The 20208-nt window shown below is 37.9% G+C and overlaps 1 protein-coding gene, 1 long non-coding RNA gene and 1 pseudogene across 2 annotated transcripts in view; 2 read left to right on the forward strand and 1 right to left on the reverse strand.

Moving 5' to 3' along the window:
• Positions 1-665: 665 nt before the first annotated feature.
• On the reverse strand, positions 666-20066 carry LOC131319753 (rust resistance kinase Lr10-like). The gene is made up of 5 exons (XM_058350147.1): positions 19192-20066; positions 10419-10457; positions 8794-8844; positions 2301-2345; positions 666-2031 (listed from the first exon to the last, which is right to left on the reverse strand). Exons 1-5 carry the CDS (start codon positions 19967-19969, stop codon positions 893-895), a joined length of 2052 nt encoding a protein of 683 aa, XP_058206130.1. The 5' UTR covers positions 19970-20066; the 3' UTR covers positions 666-892.
• Positions 8635-20208, forward strand: part of LOC131319785 (uncharacterized) — a 57977-nt gene continuing 46403 nt past the window's right edge. The window contains exon 1 of the long non-coding RNA XR_009198038.1: positions 8635-8739. This is a non-coding gene — a long non-coding RNA (uncharacterized LOC131319785). The remainder of the gene's footprint in view (positions 8740-20208) is intronic.
• LOC131319756 (rust resistance kinase Lr10-like) lies at positions 16276-18047 on the forward strand (annotated as a pseudogene).

Genomic DNA, 20208 nt, shown 5'->3' on the forward strand with positions numbered 1-20208 from the left:
ACTAATCATACAGTTGTGTCCAGAGTTGTGTTTTAAAGTTGTGTTGATTGCATTGCGCTAAATATATTTGACGGTTCGTATTTGGGAACAACTGCGTCAAACTAGGGATAAAAAGTCTAAATCTACCATTTATCCGACTCCTCAAAGTGTCTCAATATATTAATTGAATGGAGATTGAATAAAGAGTCTGATGCATAAGACATTCTAAAAAGTGACTAGTTAAAGTAACAAATTGACTTTTTAGTACGATTTTGTCCAAAATTTAGGAAGACTGATGCAAATACTATTCCCATTCTTGAAACGTGAATGCTATAGAAATTCTATCGATTCTTATTTTAGTAAAAGCTACATTACACTGACCCAGAAGAAGCTACATTACCCTAACCCCAACTCAACCCAACCTAACTATTACCAAGAAGAATATCAAGATACTCTGTGTAGGAATTGAACTCATAACCCTCACTACACTTAAGTGCAATTGCACAACCGTTGAAAAAACGGTTTTGATTGAATGCTTTAGAATTTGACTGGGTTAAAACAAAGGAACATACTAATAAACTCCAGGGTCTCAGAAAATCTGATTCTATCAAGTTTTCAAAATTTCTCCAGCTTCTATTTAAAACAAATGGTGCAAACATAAGACCAGTGGGCCTAAGAGACAATTCTTGATCCCAGTAAAAACAATGATATAACTTTAACATAGACAATGTAATTGTTCCCCTTGTTTGATTCATAACCAAGGTACAAGGCTTGCTTAAGCAGTCGCCTACAAATGCTAACACACCCAGAATAGCACATGACATTAAACTGATAGTCTTGTCTTTTAAAACCATCAATCAAAATCATATAGAATCAGCATAAACCCTCAAACTAGGATATTTAGTCTTGAGAGTTAGCGCCCAGTTATCTCACTAGTCATAGCATCCGAACAAGCACCAGACAGATTGGGCAACATTATGTTCATTCCATTATTCGCAGCCGGCATAGCCTGCGAATACAAAAAAGGCTTCGAAGGCGTGTGAAGCAATTCGAGATTTCCTTCAAGCATCTCAACAACTTTGTTCATAGAAGGACGGTCACTAGGCCTCATTTGTATACACCATAAAGCAACTAGCATCATCTTCTTTACCATTTCGCTCTCCTCCTCGGTTGTCTCTCCAATTTGTAGGTTCTTTCCTTCCACGAATTGATCATAAACCCATGAAGGGAAGAAAACTTGGCTTGAATTAGCTGATGAATTCCAATTTCTTCTCCTGCCTGCTAGTTCCATCAACAACATTCCGAAACTATAAATGTCAGCTTTATAGGAGATGCCCCCAATATTTTTGTAGAACAACTCAGGAGCCATGTAACCCAAGGTTCCTCTAGCTGCAGTCATTGTTATAGTGCTCTCATCTGTCGGATACAATTTTGCAAGCCCAAAATCAGAAACTTTTGGTGTGAAATTCTCATCAAGGAGAATGTTATGAGGCTTTATATCAAAATGCAAGATTTGAATGTCACAACCTTGATGCAAATATCCAACGCCTCGAGCCACGCCTAGAGAAATCTCGTACATTTGCTTACAACTCAAGGACAATTTGGCATCTGGAGAAGAGATGTACTTCTCAAGAGACCCATTAGGCATGAAATCATACACAAGAGCACGCTTAGACCTCTCGGCGCAATATCCAATTAGCTGAACAACATTGACATGATGAATCCTTCCAATGGTAGCAACTTCGTTGATGAATTCTTGTCCATTAGCTTTGGGCTTGCTTAACATTTTAACTGCTACAGGAGGGCCGCTTCGAAGCTTTCCTTTGTATACAGTTCCATAGCCTCCTTCCCCCAACTTGTCCCTAAACCCATTGGTCATCCTCTTGATGTCTGAGTAGGAGTACCTTATGGGCGCGAGGTTATTTTGACTTCGTAAGAAACCTTCTATGCTATCAAATGTGGATAAATGTCTTCTTCTGAACTTAAGGACTAAAAACCAAACAACACATGGTACACATAGAAGCCTTGCTGCAAAGACCGCAAAGACCGTGCCTGTGTTATTCAGTCATAGAAAATTAAGTAGCAATATCAAAACTTTCATGTCTTGGAATTATATTTATTTGCACGGGATCGTTTTTCAAATAGAAATATGCACACACACGTACGTATTCATATACTATTTGTATGTCACATTTCATTTAACCCTTCATGTACTCCATCCTTTTGGTTCGTTTATTTTGGATTGTTTTCGGTCTATTAATTAAAAGATGCATTTACTGTGGTTCAACGTAGATAGGCTCATAGGAAGGATAAGGTCTTACTTGTGATTACGTGCAGTACGAACCAGGGCCCCGACGGTCCATACCCTGTGAAAATTAAAAGAAGAGATTAAGATTTAGCAATGTGAGAATGTGCATATCATAGATGTCTATGTAAGACAAAATTTTGTAATTAGTTTTTATGGCCCACATGTTTTAAGTATGGCACATATGAATAATGGGTCCAATGAGATTCTCCATATCTTTATGCCTAAAATTTTATTCTATTGATCAAATAGAGAAGTTATTTCCTAAATAGACTCTACTTCGATGGAAAGTGAGTATAATGTTTAATAAGGAAACTGGTCCTCTCTCTGCCTATAAAAGAACTTCTAGGGTTCCATCAAATTAATGTGATATACTAAACAGCTAGAAAGTAAGGCAAGGGAGAGAAACCTGTATTCCACCTAAGGCTTAATGCTCTAGTAAATTATGGTTCCTAAAGTCACTTACCGGATCTCTCAAGTTCCGCATAAATGGATCCGGGTACGCCGTTCTTGTTTCCTTAAGTTTCCACTTGATGACTTTACTGTGATAATCATGATAGTTCTAGATTCTGGCATAACGTAGGTCGTTACTTATTTAATACCATTAAGAATATAATTTACAGTCTAACTATTAAATTAATTATCTTAATAAAAAAGATAATATTTTATCGAATATTATACTATGTAACAAGGAGCAACAAAGATCCTTAACTCTTGCTGTCGTTACAAGCCTAAGGGCGGAGGAAAGCTGGTATTTATCCCTTGCTTAATATTCAATCGATTTCTCTAGTCTATAGACATTTACAAATTGAGTTTTTACTACGTTCAATTTTGTATAGATTCCAAGTATTCTATTTGGTTATTTATTACAATTGTCCTTTGGGGGCATTTAGAGGTGTCAAATGTCCTGGCAAGACACGTTTAAATGTGGCACAACACGTCACAGGTGTAGGAAAGGTCAATAGACGCGACGATTGACTGTTTGACCGGCCAATAGGAATGCGACACATCCGCTCATCCTTCGCAGGGTTGACGGTTTGACCGACAAACCCTAGCTCGCCACGTGGCCCCTTGCGCAAGGGAGCCTCGCGCTACCCATCGCTATGCAACGCCCGTATAAGGGTCGCGAGCCCATATCCTCCATTAAAAAGAGCTATATTTATTCAGGTGGACGCTTGGCCCGGTCCCAATTAATGGAGACGATGACGCGGTTTAACCAAGATACACAAACAACTTGCCCAGACTCTTATGTCTGCTCTGGCCTTTAGGCAGGACCTGAGGGGCCCCTTGAGGCTTGGCAGTGGTATAGGCGCAACCGAGTAGGTCACGATCTTGCTCCACGGGAATGAAGGGGATCTAGTGGCTTAGTGGCTGTAAAAGAAGAAGAGGATCTCCGCGAATAAGGGGATACGCTTACCGTCATACTCGCGGTCATCGCGAGGGTAGCGACACCTCGGCGGTCAGGGGGTATAGAAAGGACACGTGTCATTTTATTAGTGCGCCATTTGGCGCCCGAGCATTAGCTCGTGCGGTCTATAAATATGAAGTGTCTCTTCATTGAATCCCAGAGATTGAGCTCATTGTAAACATTCCCTAGAGAGAGAAAATTGGTGAGCACTGATTTCCAAGAGGTCTTATCTTCTTTCAGGGGCTCTATTGTCTTTCCTCCTAGGGATTTCTGGGTTTGGGTCTCCATTGCTTAATCCCTCTTTGTTCACCCTTGCTTTCTTTTTCACCCTTTTAGATCACTCCTCTCATTCCTTTCCATTGACTATTCCAACCTCTCCGACACATCTATTCCTAAGGGGTATTTGTCCATTCAGAAATCGGACCTATCCTACAACAAGCACATGGCATGATTCTAGCCGGGCATGGGCACAAGCATGGGGCACGGAAAAACAACAAAGAATTTTAACTTTATAAAAAAAGAGTCAAATTTTATTTAGTGAAAATGAATTATTTTAGTTTATTACTTTATTTTAGTCAATAGGGTTTTGTTTGTAAAATTGACATTACAAGATAAAAAATAAAATTGAAAAAACCTATCAATAAATAAGAAAAAAAGGCTAAAGCATAAGTAATTTAATACAAAAAGTGCAAGAATCGTATATTATTATTATTATCTAATCCTAAATGAAAATGGCTAAATCTAACAATAAATAAGAAAAAAAATGGTTTCAAAAAAGAACCTCATGGAACCGAACCCAAGTTCCCAAGATCTTTGCACACATCACACACCACCAAGGCCACTAGTCAAGTTGTGTTCTTAAATGGAACAACTAGTATATATTATATAGTTTTATTGTATAAAAATGGGGCCCTTGTACGGTAGCTACACAATTGCAACACAATTGCAACACAAAATACCATTGCAAGCCAAACAATAGAAATCACCCGCCTTTGCCACCATAGAATAACCATAAAAATCACCCGCCTTTGCCACCATCAGCACCATATATTAACATCCAACACCATTGCAAGCCAAACCTCCACCAGGACCACCACGTTACAGCATTCTCACCCGCCAATCATGCACCATCATCATTCATCACTATATCTGCCCCATCCCCACCCATCCCTTGGCTTTTTGGGCTCGTCCCTTTATAATTAAAACGGAAACTGTTCCAAAAGGAAAAAAAGCCTTGACAAGAGTTCATGCACTTATTCGAGCTTGGGTTAAAAAGCTTAAGAAATTTCAAAAAATTTCAAGCTTGTTTTAGTTAGGGAAAATGACGGCTCAGGATAGGTTTTGATAATTAATATACGCTAAAGACATGTTGAGAATATTTGTTAATACTGAAAATGTCATTGACGGGTATTAATTATTAAAATACGTCATTGACCGTCATTTTCCCTTATGTGAGTCGTGACAAACGAAACTAAACAAACTTGTAAGTTATAATCAATACATTGCATTTTTTTTTTAAAACGGCACGGGCACAACATGGGAATGTTTGGCTTTTTGGGAAGATTTTTTCCGGACGAAAATCGGTTGGTGATGTGCCGGCACGAGCACGACACGACAAGATTTAAAAATGGTACGAAACGATTAAGTAAACGAGCCAGCATGACACGACACGATTTAAGTAAATGGGCCGACATGACATGACACGATTGAAAACGGCACGGCACGACACAAAGCACGATTGACACGAAGCTAAATAGCACAGCACGACACAACACGTTTGACTCCTCTAGGAGCATTCATTCATTTCTTTCTTCCCAGTTGACAGCAACGACATGAAAAATCGAGACTCGGAGGAGAAAGGCCGATGGTGGGCATTTCGGGAAGTAATGGAAAAAAGAGGTGATGAAAAGTGCATCTAAAACTAGAAGAACATTCAACAAGTCTTGCAAATCACCAGGAAGTAATGACAAAATTAAGCAACTGGATATAAGAAAATAGCAAAAATAAAAAATAAAAGAATTACTAAATATAATTTACGGTACACAATTTGAAAGAAAGAAAATAGCAAAAACATATTTTTCTTAACCTCTTCTTGTTTAAATACATTACTCCCTCCGTCTCCTTATTATAGTCCAGTATTCCATTTTGGGCTGTCCCTTAATAAGTGTCCATTTGGTAAAGTTAGTGGGTAAAAGTTGGTACATTGTCTATTTTGTTCCTAAAAGTAGATTCCATTTTGAAAAGTTAGTGAGTAAAAAGTGTAATGATGATGGGTAAATAAGGAAAGTGGAGAAAAAAGTTGATGTGAAAGGTATAATGATGATGTTTTTTTAATAAGTTGGAATTACGAAGTAGGACATTTAAAAAGGGACGGAGGGAGTACTAAATAAGATTTACGGTTCATAATTTGAAAAAATTATGTAATTAATATATTATATATACGACAAACAAGTGTTCAGGACGTGTCCCTGAATCCATACTCAAACAAGTATAGGGTAATATATTATACATTACTAAGAAGTAGGGGTGTGCAAAAAAACCGAGACCCGACGAACCCGACCCGACCCGAAGGGTTTCGGGTGGGGCCGAACATGTGGTTCGGTCGGGTACGGGTACGATTTTCCGAAAAAATCAATTTTCGGTTTGGGTCTCGGGGTGCTGTTTTTTCTTACCCGACCCGACCAAACCCGACCCGACCAAAAAACAAAGGAATTCATATACTTTACTTCGGTTTTGGCCGGACCCGACCAACCCGACCCGACCCGACCAAAAAAATCGGTCACACGGACGGGTATCCCCCCTCCTTCGGTTCGGGTTCGGGTCTCCAAAAAGTGTTAACCGACTGGTCGGGTCGGGGTCGGGGTCGGGGCCGAACCCGACCCGTGCCCACCCCTACTAAGAAGGTGTTCCACTTTTTAAAAAGTAAACTTTTTTTCAAACGGAGGTAATTTCAAACTCAAATATAATGAAAATGAAAAATATTTTTTTAATTTTTTTTGCACCGTTTAAAAGATCTTAATGAGATCTATCAAACAAGATCCATATTGATAGAAAAATTATTTGTATAAACACATAATTTTTGAGCTTGAAATTGCCTTCTTTTTCAAAAAGTTCTTCTTTTACGAAACCGGAACACCCTCTAAATATGATTTGCTATCTTGGAATTATATTTATTTGCACGGGATCGTTCTTCAAACAGAAATATGCACACACACAACAACACGCACACACTTGTATGTATTCATATACTATAGGCCAGGGTAAATTTTACAAATGGTTCCTCTAGTTTATACGAACTTCTATTTTTGTCCCTTTAATACTAATTGTGTCAATTTTAACCCTATAGTTTACATTCTGTCTCAATTTCATCCCTCTCCCTGACTACGTCAATGAAACAAATGGAATTGGCGAGCATAATTGTCAATTTCTCTCGTAAAGGGACTAAATTGAGATTTTAAGTAAACTAGAAAGACTATTTCTAAAATTTTACATTATACTTTTGTTTTTTGCAAATAAAAAAAAATACCATACGTAATGTATTTGTCATCTCAATTATTTTTTATTGGGTAATCAAAATATTTGAGAAAATTTATATTTATATTGCATTACACTTTACAAATATATTGGAAAATTCAAAAATCAACGAATTAGTTAAATATCCTTGGTTGGCATCTTGCCAATCAAGGGATTAGGTCTCGGATGGACTTTTGTTGCTTTTTTCTTGCTCCTTTTAGTCTTTGTATCTCTCTCAAAGATTAACTAAACCAAACCAAACTGAGCCTTAAGTCCCAATCACTTGAGGTCGGCTACATGAATCATTTTCCGCCATTGAGCTCTGTCCAGTGCCACTTGTTCACACAAACTTACTATACTCATATCGATGTGCACCACAGCATCTAATGTCAATTTAGGTCTACCCCTCCTCGTAGCATTGCTACCCAAAGCTATCATATCTGTTCTCTTAACTATTGCATCTCCTGGTCTACGGTAGACATGCCCAAATCATCTTAGCCTATTTTCCCTCAACTTCTCTCAAAGATTAATAAAAAAAATGTTTTTATAATCTCCTTATTAGTTCACCTGATTAAAAAAAATGTTCAAAATTATTTAGTTAATCTTGTAATCGTTGATTAAAAAGTGGAGCACTATTGAATAATAAATAAGCAAGTGAATTTTCGACTTGGAAGTGATGTTGCAAGTTAACTCACAACTTTGCTAACTTATATTGATCTGAAGAGGTTATCTTCGTATTTCATTATATAACTATTAGTCGTTAAATTGTTTGAAGACTTATATAAGCTGATCATGTAGCTATCAATATTCAATCCATGTTTATTTGTTATATGAGTCATGAGTAAGCCCCATAATAAATACACTATACCCATGTACATGCTTTAATGCATTCAATCTCTTAATATTCAAAAGTGTTTCATTGCTTAATTAAACAAAATTATAAGATACCAAAATACTATTGAACAACTTTTTTTTTAATCGCGTGGCAAGGAAAATAACGAGATTGAAAATCCAATTGAAAAAAAATACAATACCTAGACATTTAACATAGGGATTGCTTTTTCGAATTTTCTCATATTTTTGTGATATGGAATATAATAAAAGTTTTAGAATTTTCAACATATTTTGATTATTCAATAAAAAAATGAGATGAGAATTATATTATATATGGTGTCTTTTAATTTTATTTTCAAAAACAAAAGTAAAAAGTAAAATTTTAGAAATAGTCCCTCTAGTTTTCATAAAATATCAATTTGGTCCCTCTGTGAGGAGAAATGACAATTTTGCCTTTCAATTCCGTTTGTTTCATTAACGCTGTAAGCGAGAGAGACGAAATTGAGACGGAATGTAAATTATAGGGCTAAAATTAACACAATTGGTACTAGAGGTACGAAAATGAGAATCATATAAACTAGAGGGATCATTTGTAAAAATTTACCCTATACTATTTGTATGTCACGTCATTTCAATTGACCCTTTATGTACTCCACTCTTTCGGTTCATTTATTTCGGTTTGTTTTCGATCTATTAAAAGGTGCATTCACTGTGGTTCACCGTAGATAGGCTCATAGGAAGGAAAAGGTCTTACAAAATGGCGGCACTGGCGGCACGATAAAATACACCAGATAGAGTCCAGCATCTGTGGAGAAAAAAAAAAAGAGATTGTAGATTTAGCCATGTGAGAATGTGCATATCATAGATGTCCAATTATTAAATTAATTATCTTAATAAAACGATAATAATATTTTATCAAATATTAATAAGTACTCCTTCCGTCCATTTTTAAGTGTCTTGCTTCGTAATTCTAACTTATTAAAAAGTTATCATTATTACACATTTCACATCAACTTTTACCTCTACTTTCTCTCCTTACCTTCTATGAAAATATTATCATTACATTTTTACTCATTAACTTTTCAAAATGGAATATACTTTTATGGGCAAAATAGAAAATTCACCAACTTTTACCCACTAACTTTACAAAATGGACATTTATTAAGGGACAATCCAAAATGAAATACTGGACTATAAAAAAGAGACAGAGAAAGTACTATGTAACAGGGAGCACAAAAGATTCTATACTCTTGTTGTTGTTACAAGCCTAAGGGCAAAGGACCGCTGGTTTTGTATCCCTTGCTTAATATAGTATTTTTTTTTTTGATCAACAAAGAAACCATATCATTAATAAAAATGATACAAAACAGAAACCATGTAGTGACACATCAGGGAGCATGATGCTCTCTGGTGTGTTATAGGGTTTCTGTTTTGTATCATTTCTATTAATGATATGAAAACCTTTCTTTGCTGAAAAAAAAATAATTTCTCTAGTCTATATACATTTACAAACTGATTTTTTTCTATGATCAGTTTTGTATAAATTCTACGTATTATATTTGGTTATTTACTAAAATCTCCCTTTGCGGGCATTCATTCATTCTTTCTTCCCAGTCTACCATTGACGACTGAAACGACATGATAAATCCAGACTCGGGAAGGAGAAAGGCCGGTGGTGGGTATTGGGAAGTTATGGAAAAAAGAGGCGATGATAAAGTGCATCTAAAACTAGAAAAACGTTCAACAAGTCTTGCAAATCACCCTATCAGATAAAGAAGTGCACACATCGTAGGAAGCAATGACAAAAGCAACTGGATATATGTAAAACCACGTTGAATATCTCTTATGTTGGAACCATTGGTATATATGAAAACGAGACCAAACTAAAAAGTTTCCACTGATGAGTAGCGTTTTTTTTTACCCAAACATGGGTGATCGCTTGCTTCCAAAAGCTTCATGCATCGGAAGAAAAAATTTTAAAACTTTTACTATATTCCATATCACAAAATAAAATTAAAAGAATTACTAAATAAGATTTATGGTACGTAATTTGAAAATAAGAAAATAGCAAAAACATAGTATTTTTTTAACCTCTTCTTGTTTAAATACATTACTACTAAATATAATTTATGGTACATAATTTGAAAAAATTATGCAATTAATATATTATATATATGACAAACAAGTGTCGAGGACGTGTCCCCAAACCTATATCTAATTTGGGGACACATATCCCAATATCCTAAGATTTAAGTTTAGGAAAATCTGACACGTAGGCTTCCAGCCGCACCCGATACTTGCGCCAGAGTCCATATAACATATATAGCCAATCACAAAATGTTCCACAAGATTCAAAATGAACAGGGGACAAATACTTACAGACAATATCTGTCCACAAGTTGCCTGTCCACAAGCTGCCTGCATTTTTGGGATAGAAAAGAATTATGTTAGCGAAAGAAAATCACCACTTTATTACTAATAAATAGCTAACCATAGGCCACTTTTTAATTTTAACTAAGTGACACACACTCCATCAGCCTTTTTATTTTAACTTTGTTCTTTTAAAATACTCATTTTTATCTTTTCTAACAATAAACTTATACGTTCTATTTCACAAATATAGAATCATACCCAAGTCGGATCAATAATGAGATGATCTAAACTGCTCATATCCCCAGTGTTCTTGAGAGGATAATAAATGAAAAAAATCATCTTAATGGAACATTGATAGGTATCAAACACAATCAAACTTCTCAACCAAGTCCTACAAAATGGTCGGTTCGTATCATTCAATTATGAGATGCGTGCTATTTTTTTTTTTTGTCAAACTGTTGTCATATATGAACTTTTTTCAACTATCGGTCAATATTTTTATACTTTTTTTATTTTTTTTTGTAGAGACGAACAATTAACCCAAAAAATTATGATGAGAATCTAAACAAAAAAAAATAAAAGATAAAAAATACTTAAATAAGTTATCAGACGATTAAGTTTCCAAGGACGCACCGTTATACCGGCGACATTCACAGAATCCCCGAAGTAGGAAGCCCTTTTCCTGCATCGTGACAAATCCGGACAAAAAGAAGAGTACCCCCACAGAATATAAAACCCATACCCTAACTCCTTATTGAGATCCAACCCCGACAAATTCGATCCCTTTTTTCTGATCAACCGCGACGTAGAAATGTATGACACCTCCAAAAGGCACGAATCGGCAAAATCCCAAACCCTAACATATCTGCCCGCCACGACGTACGAATAATATCGATTTCCAGATTCGTCTCTGGTGTTACAATAACGAGTCCTGTTTATATAAGTAGGAGATTGGACTGGTTTTTCACAACTGAGGAACAAGATTGAGCTCCTAGACGAATAAGCGAAAAACCCCACAGGGTAGAAATCGCTACCGTTGAAAGAGGAGAGAGGGAAAGAGGAGCAAATATTGTTGGTTTGGATTCCTACATCGACTAGACGGATTGAGTGGTTGGTGTAGTTGATTGATTGGACGTAGTATTTTCCGGACAAGAGAGGAAGGACCGTGCGATTGTTTTCATCGCAGGAAAGAGTGAAGAAGTTGTCGTTACAGGTGTTGGATGGGTCGCCTTGTAATTGGAAAGGGAAGCTGATGTTGTGGATGTCTCCGCACGAATTGATGAATTCTGGTTTTGATTACCGTAGCTGCAGGTTACCGAAAACAGGAGTAAGAGGAGAAAAAGAAAAGGGGGTTCGTTATCTGCCGGCGCGAGGGCCATACCCTCAAAGGAGAGAGAGAGAGAGAGAGAGAGAGAGAGTACTAGTACTAGTTCTAGTTCTGCTTTTGCTGGATGGCCAATTTTTTTTTACTTTTTGAGGCTGATGAGAAGGGAGAAAAATGATAAACGAAAATCAACCAACAGAAGTGCAGATTGTTGTGCCGAACACGAAATTGAGAATATAATAAATCAACAAGCGATAAACAAGAACACAAGGATATACGTGGTTCCGTTCAAGCACAAAGTAAGAACGTACTCCACGAGGAAAAGAGCAAGAGGATTCACTATAAATGGAGAGAGAAACAAAGAGCCGGCTATATCCGTAACTCTACTTAAAGCACCAAACAGATATCTAGGGACAAATTTCTGGTGGAACCCTAAAGGGAGACACAAACCATTGGTGGAACCCTAAGAGCATAAACAAAACCCTAATATCTAAGCCCTTGAACAAAAGACCATAACCCTAGGAACCCCCAAGGTCCCTATTTATAGGAAAGTACTAAATAAACCTAAACCGAATAGGAATAAGAATCCTAGTCAATTTAGGAATTCTAGTCAATTTCCAACAAATCTCCACCTTGACTTGAATTCCATCGAATTCAACACTATAGGCAATCCTCTCCTTTAATCGCTCATCTCCCCTAAAAGCCCCCCACGGGGCCATCACCAATGTCACAAACGAGCAAGGCTCAAGCACACATGCTTGACCTTGTAAACGCGACTCAGGAAACCCAGTCGCACATGCCTCCAAATTGAGCCTCTATCTTCCAACAGGCACCTCCCACGCAACGCATCCCTCCCGAATGCACTCGAAGATCTGCTCAAACTCCACACGGAGTTAATTACCGACTCTACCACAGAGTTAAAAAACCCTACATTGAGTCAACCTCGAATTCACCGATGAAGAACCCAAAGATGTAGCACCCACAATCATACTACCATCAAGCACATAGAGGTTATTCGATTTTCGACTCTTCATCAAAACACGAGCATCCTTCAAAACCCTCAAGACTCCACCTTCAGCGGTATGCTTCCAACCCAAATAGTTAAGAGTACCCAAAGAGATAAAGTTCCTCTTCAAATCTGGTATATGTCGAACACCAAACAACGTCCTCACAAACCCATCATGCATTCTGACTTTAACTGTTTCAATCCCAACAATTCTATAGGGCATGTTATTCCCCATAAGAACTGTACCACAGCTGACCGATTCATAAGTATCGAACCAATCTTTATTCGGACACATGTGGTAAGAACATTTGGAGTCCAGAATCCATTCGGTATTCGAACAAACATCACCGACACTCACAGAAAGAACCATAAGTGAATCGTCGGAATCTTCTTCAACAATACCAGTAACAACCTTCTCTTCAAAATTATCCTTATTTTTCAACATAGGACAATTTCTCACCATGTGCTCGTATTTCCTACAGTAAAAACACTTTACTTCTTGATTTGTGGAACGAGAGCCAGAAACCCCTCTACTGCCATAATCCCTCTCAGAAGTTCTTCCTTGCACCATCAAACCCTGAGCATCAAAATCACCACCCTCACCTGATACTTTTTTCCTCAATTCTTTCGAATACAAACTAGACTTAACGTCCTTCATGGAAATCGTATCCCTCCCGTAAAGTAGGGTAGTAACAAAATGCTCATAAGATGCAGGCAAAGAACATAACAAAATAAGGGCTTGATCTTCATCATCAATCACAACATCAATATTTTTTAAATCCATAATAATTCGATTTAACTCATCTAGATGGTCTTTTACGGGCGTACCTTCTCTCATACGAAACGTATAAAGGCGCTACTTCAAATACAACCGATTGGTAAGAGACTTCGTCATATAGATGCTTTCCAACTTCAACCAAATACCGGCAGTAATATCCTCCTCCCCGACCTCGCGAAGCACATCATCGGCTAAACACAACTGAATCGAACTGAGCGTCTTCGCATCGAGATCCTCAAACACACTATCCTGCATATCAGCAGGCTTCTTCGATTTTCCCAACAAAGTCTTGTGTAATCCTTGTTGAACAAGCAAAACGTTCATCTTAATACGCCATAAACTGAAGCTAGTGCTCTGCCCATCGAACTTCGCAATTTCGAAACGAGTTGCCATTGAAACGATCACCAATTGCACAATACGCAGCGGAAAACAAAAGCCTTGGATTGAAACCCGGAGCTCTAATACCAATTTGTTGTGCTGAACACGAAATTGAGAATATAATAAATCAACAAGCGATAAACAAGAACACAAGGATGTACGTGGTTCCGTTCAAGCACAAAGCAAGAACGTACTCCACGGGAAAAAGAGCAAGAGGATTCACTATAAACGGGGAGAGAAAAAAAGAACCGACTATACTCGTAACTCTACTTGAAGCACCAAACAGATATCTAGAGACAAATCTCTGGTGGAACCCAAAAGGGAGACACAAACCCTTGGTGGAACCCTAAGAGCATAAACAAAATCCTAATATCTAAGCCCTTGAACAAAAGACCATAACCCTAGGAACCCCCAAGGTCCTTATTTATAGGAAAGTACTAAATAAACCTAAACCGAATAGGAATAGGAATTCTAGTCAATTTAGGAATTCTAGTCAATTTCCAACAAAGATAAAAGATAGATAAACATGTGGAACTCACTAAGTCAAGGTCAGTATCGGTGACTTTGAACACTGACAGCTCGTTTGGTTCGAGGGATTTCGGGAGAAAAGAAAGGAGAAGGAGGGAGAACTCAATCTCTCCTCCGTTTGGATGATCCACAAGGCGAGAGAGGGTGAGGAAGGGTGGGAGACGAGAGCCCCTCAAAGCCCGTTTTTGTTTCTCGTCACTTTTTGGTGCGATTCCATGAGAAAGGAGGAGAGAGGGGCGACTGGGGAGTGTGGGTGAGAGTAGATCTCACTTGCTCAACTTCCGGCAGCGCGTGCCAGCTACGATGGCGTCTTTTTATTGTTGGACCAGTGGCTGTGCGGTCGCCGGAGAAAAGAGAGGAGAGTTCTAGGTTGCCGGAGAAGAGAGAAAAGAGTTTCAGGTCACCTGAGAAGAGACCAATCACCGGAGATGGGAGTGAGAGTTTGATTTCTCACGTGTATTTGGATGGGTTGGTGAGAAACCACACTCCTTTCTTTTCTTTTCTCACTAATAAAGGGGACCACTCTCATTTCTTTCCCTTTTCTCATCTGGGCAGCCAAAGGGGCTGTGATTGCTGAATTTTCCACAAGAAATGAATAAGAACAGTACTGATTGCTGAGAAGAAAAGAGCCAGCTGAATTTTCCACTAGAAAAGAATAAGAACACTCATTGCAGAGAAGAAAGGAAGCCATACAATTCTTCTAAAACCTTTTTTAAACGACTCTATTTCTACAGCGAAATAGAACTAGCACAAGTCTCTGCTAAGGATTTTGAGATATTCAAAGAGAGAGAGAGATAGAGTAATACCATGTCCATATGTATTTTCCTCTTCTTTCTCCTAAGCCTTTCCACAGCCCAGGGCGATTGCACTCCTAAAACATGCTCCGATCACGGTCCACCAATCTGCTTCCCATTCCGTATAAACAACCACCATCCACAACACTGCGGCTAACCCGGCTTCGACCTCTCTTGCTCTCCAAACAACACCGCCACCGTTCTCGACCTCCCTAATTCAGTCAAAGTTCTAGTCACCCACATCGATTACAAATCCCGACTGATTCACATCAAAGACCCAAACAGCTGCTTCCCGCAACAGCTTCAAAGCCTCAATTTGTCCACCACTCCCTTTCAATTTGCAGATATCGTTTACACTTTTAGTTTATTCAGTTGCCCTTTAGCGAAATCGGGTTTCTCGTATAGGGTAACTTGCCTCGATGGCGATGGTCGTGAAGTGTATGCTGAGTATGGTGAGGTGCGAGTTTATTATGTCTATGATCGGCCCCAGATGCTATCTTGTAGAAAGACGTATAATTTGTCGGTTCCGATTGAGGCATATCATCAAGCTGATCTGCAATTGAAATGGCACCAACGAGTTGAAGCCAATTTGCGTATAGGATCTTCTCTACTTTGCCATTTGTTTTTTCTGCTGTAATCTATATCTATCTCTATTATAAAACACAATGGTGTGGGGACAAGTTGTTGCAATGGTTGAGATTGAATTGATCTAATGGTTGGGGTGAAATTTCCCTTTTATTAAATTGTCCAGCCTCTTTCGTTTAATTACATAATTGCCACCGATCAAAATTACACAGAGTTCTCCTTCTCTCTCTTTAATCCCACACAAACACTACCTCACCCAGACCATCTCTCATATTCTCATGTGCCCTTTTCTCATTCACTGTCCTCCACCACTCACGACGGCACTGACCCGCCTTTCAAGCTTTTGCTCATGGTTTGAATCTAGCGGAAGGGTACAAATCAATTTCAATCGGGATGGGTAGTGCCGTAGGCGCGGACAAGCGCTAATCTATCTATATTATAAAACAGAAGGGTGTAGGGCCCTGAAAAGATAAGTTGTTGCAATGGCAAGGACTGAATTGATCCAATGGTTGATATGTATTATCCTATTTTTAAGAACGTACCCATGCACACTCTTTCAAATTTATTACAAAAATGTCATCAAAATTTTTTCCAGCCATGTCGACATGGGTAGTGTCGTAGACACAGGCAAAGCCAAGATTTTTTATAATTACCTAGACTATTTACTATATGGGCTTAAAATCTTAGCCCAACCCAACCGTATAAGCCTAAATACATATCTGAAATTCTTAAAAAAGTGGGCTAGGCTGGGCGGACTATCGGGCCTATGTACATCCCTATCCACTAAGTACTCTTCACAACTCGTAGCGTTGTTAGTGCCGTCAAACAAACGAGCCCTAGATAGTAGTCAGAAAAGTTTTAAACACCGTTTTCAACACACAAAGAGAAAATATAACGAGTCTTCTCTATCTTTCATAGGTCATGACTTGGTGATTGTAGGTGTGACTTTAGGCTTATTTCTACTTCTTTTAATCCTCATTGCAATGTATTGGTTCTATAGACAAAGGAAAGTAAAGAGAAAGGATCATTTAAAGATCGAGAGCTTCTTGGAGGATTATAGAACTTTGAAGCCAACAAGATACTCTTATATATGCTGATATCATGAAAACTACAAAACAATTCAAAGACAAAGTAAGGCCAAGGAGGATATGGAACAGTATACTAGGGACAACTTTCTAATGATGTTTATGTTGCGGTTAAGATCCTCAATAGCACTAAGGGGAATGAGGAAGATCGAGTTCATCAACGAAGTGGGAATAATTGGTACAATCCACCATGTCAATGTGGTTCGTTTGGTTGGATATTTTGCTGATGGATTCAGAAGAGCCCTTATTTACGAGTTCTTACCAACGATTCGCCAGAAAAGTTTGCATCATCTGATCACAAGAAGCATTCACTTGGTTGGAAGAAGTTGCTAGAAATTGCTATGGGCATAACCAAAGGGATTGAGTATCTTCACCAAGGGTGTGATCACCAAATCCTTCATTTTGATATTAAACCACATAATATCTTGTTGGATGATAATTTGAATCCAAAGATATCGGATTTTGGTCAAGCAGAGTTGTGTTCAAAGGAACAAAGCGTTGTATCCATGACGAGGGGGACTATTGGCTATATTGCACCGGAAGTGTTCTCTAGGAACTTCGGGATTGTATCATACAAATCAGATATTTATAATTTCGGGATGTTGTTGCTTGAAATGATAGGAGGGTAGAAGAATTTTTATGTAATGGTGAATAGCAGCAACCAAATTTACTTTCCAGAATGGATTTACAATTCTTTAGACAGGGGAGAAGAGCTAGGAATACATATTCAGGATGAAGGAGATGCTAAGATTGCGAAGAAGTTAACAATTAATTATGGGACTTTGGTGCATTCAGTGGTAACCAGTTGACAGGCCTTCAATGGATGCATATATGGTGTGATTCAAATGTTGGAAGGAGAGATGGAAACATGCTGATCAAGCCTCCCAATCCATTTGCCTCTACAAATCCAACTTTGGCCATGGGATTTGCAAGTGGAATGCCTTTTAACAGCGAGTTGGAAGTTATTGTTGAATCCGAATAAGAAAGATAAAACCACTATCTTTTTCATCAATTGATATGTGACACCGTGAGATATATTAAAAAAATGCGAAGATTTTAATCTACTGATATATGGCCTTACCATAAAGCTTCTGTTGTGCTTTGAAGTATGTGATTTGCCTCCAATGTACTGGTATCACGACCAATTCATAATGGTACTTTTATCGTCTATTCTAGAGTTATTGATGGGATTCTATCCCTATATTGTAGTCCGTGGTAGCTAAGAAACATTTTGTACCATAACAAAAACAAAGATATTTTTGCAGATTAACGCTTGTGTGGAACATGAATCTACGCAAAAAAATCTGTATAAGTAGCAAAACTGTGAATAAGAATAAGTTCAGTCTAGAGGTTACCTCAATAGAAAAAACATAACACTCTATTATCAATGGATAACCATGTGTTGCATGTAGATGCTCTAAAACTAAAAGAAACGTTCAACAAGTCTTGCAAATGACCCTACTTGGTAAGTGCACTATCGTTAGAAGCTTTGACAACATCGGAGGGATACATTACTTGGATCAGTATTGTTCATTATCTAGGTAAATACTACACTTTCTGTTTCAAAATAATAGTCTCCTATGAAAAGACTTGTAATTTTAGAATTAAAAAATTATGTACGAAATATTTTTTGACTAAAAAATTGTGTACTTTTTTTTACATAAGGGACTATGAAAATGAGACATAGAGAGTATTACTATTTATAACCAACACCAAATAAGTTCACATCTTATACCACTAACAATAATTGAAATATGGTAAATCATTTTAGGGAGCGTTTATTGAAGTATTTGCCTTTAAACTATTCCCTCCGTCCCCATTTTTTAATTCTTGTTGGGGAAAACATAATCATTGCATGTCTAATCACCACATTTTCTTATTCTACCATTTAATCATTATTTAAAATTTTTTTTAGTACCGTTGGTTTAAAAATAGAAGGGTAAAATATACTCTAACTTTTATTAACTATGACTTTTTTTTGTTAGGAAGTGAAACAATTTTTTTGTGACAACAAAAAATGGTAATTGAGACTAAAAAATGAACACGGAGGAAGTATTCAACTTTCATAGGAGCAAATCATTTACAATTATTATATAGTCACTAAAAACACTTGACACTCACATTTTTTAGTGGGTCCTAGACACAATGAATGTGTAATGTGTGTGAGATCCAATGGGAATGCGAACGAATTTGTGTAAATATTTATGTAAGTGTTTATTGTTTTGCAATGATAGAATCATTTAATCAACTAAAGAAAACTGCATCAGAAAAGATAGTACGGGATCAGAAGATCCAACTCACTTCTGTATACGTGGCTGCAAGCATCGCGGCAAACGGCAGTGACATTCACAGAATCTCCGAAGCAGTAAGCCCTTTCCTTGCATCTATTGCATCCTCGGTAGTATCCTCCGTAGTATCCGAATGAAGCCACAAACCCATACCCCAACTCCTTATTGAAATCCAACCACGACAAATTCCATCCCCTTTCTCTGATCAACCGCGACGTAGAAATGTACGACACCTTCAAAAGGCACGAATCGGCAATATCCCAAACCCTAAAATCATCTCCGGCCGCCACGACATACGAATTATACCCATTTCCCGAATCGTCTCTGGTATTACAATAACGAGTCCTGTTTATATAAGTAGGAGATTGGACTGGTTTTTCACAACTGAGGAACAAGACCGAGCTCCGATACGAATAAGTGAAAAGCACCACAGGGCCGAAATCGCTAAGGTTGAAAGAAGAGAGAGGGAAAGAGGAGCAAATATTGTTGGTTTGGATTCCTATGTCGACTAGACGGATTGATTGGTCGGTGTAATCGATTGATTGGACGTAGTAGTATTTTCCGGATAAGAGATGAAGGACTGTGCGATTGTTTTCATCGCAGGAAAGAGTGTAGAAGTTGTCGTTACAGGTGTTGGATGGGTCGCCTTGTAATTGGAAAGGGAAGGAGATGTTGTGGATGTCTCCGCAGGAATTAATAAATTGCTGGTGTTGATTTCCGTCGCAGAATACTGAAAACAGGATGAGGAGAAGAAGAAGAGGGGGTTTGTTACCCGCCGGCGCGAGGGCCATTCCCTCAAAGGAGAGAGAGAGAGAGAGAGAGAGTTAGTACTAGTTCTGCTTTTGTTGGATGACAAAAAATTTAGTTTCGAAGCTGAAGTGAAGAGAGAAAAAAATAAACATGTGGAGCTCAATAAGTCAAGGTCAATATCGGTGACTTTTGTACACTGATTGTTGAGAAGAAAGGGAGCCACACAAACGTTCATCTAAAACTTATCTTAAACGAATCTATTTCTATAGCAAAATAGAAC

This window comes from Rhododendron vialii, chromosome 3a, assembly GCF_030253575.1.
Source record: "Rhododendron vialii isolate Sample 1 chromosome 3a, ASM3025357v1".
NCBI classification, from domain to species: Eukaryota; Viridiplantae; Streptophyta; class Magnoliopsida; order Ericales; family Ericaceae; genus Rhododendron; species Rhododendron vialii.

Excerpts from the sequence above, each read along its gene's own strand:
- LOC131319753 (XM_058350147.1), bottom strand. The coding sequence starts at position 19,969 with ATGGCCCTCGCGCCGGCGGGTAACAAACCCCCTCTTCTTCTTCTCCTC. Across the intron at positions 10,458-19,191 it reads TTGCAGCCACGTATACAGAA|GCAGCTTGTGGACAGGCAAC; the intron begins GTGAGTTGGATC and ends CCAAAAATGCAG. Across the intron at positions 8,845-10,418 it reads CTTGTGGACAGATATTGTCT|ATGCTGGACTCTATCTGGTG; the intron begins GTAAGTATTTGT and ends TTTTCTCCACAG.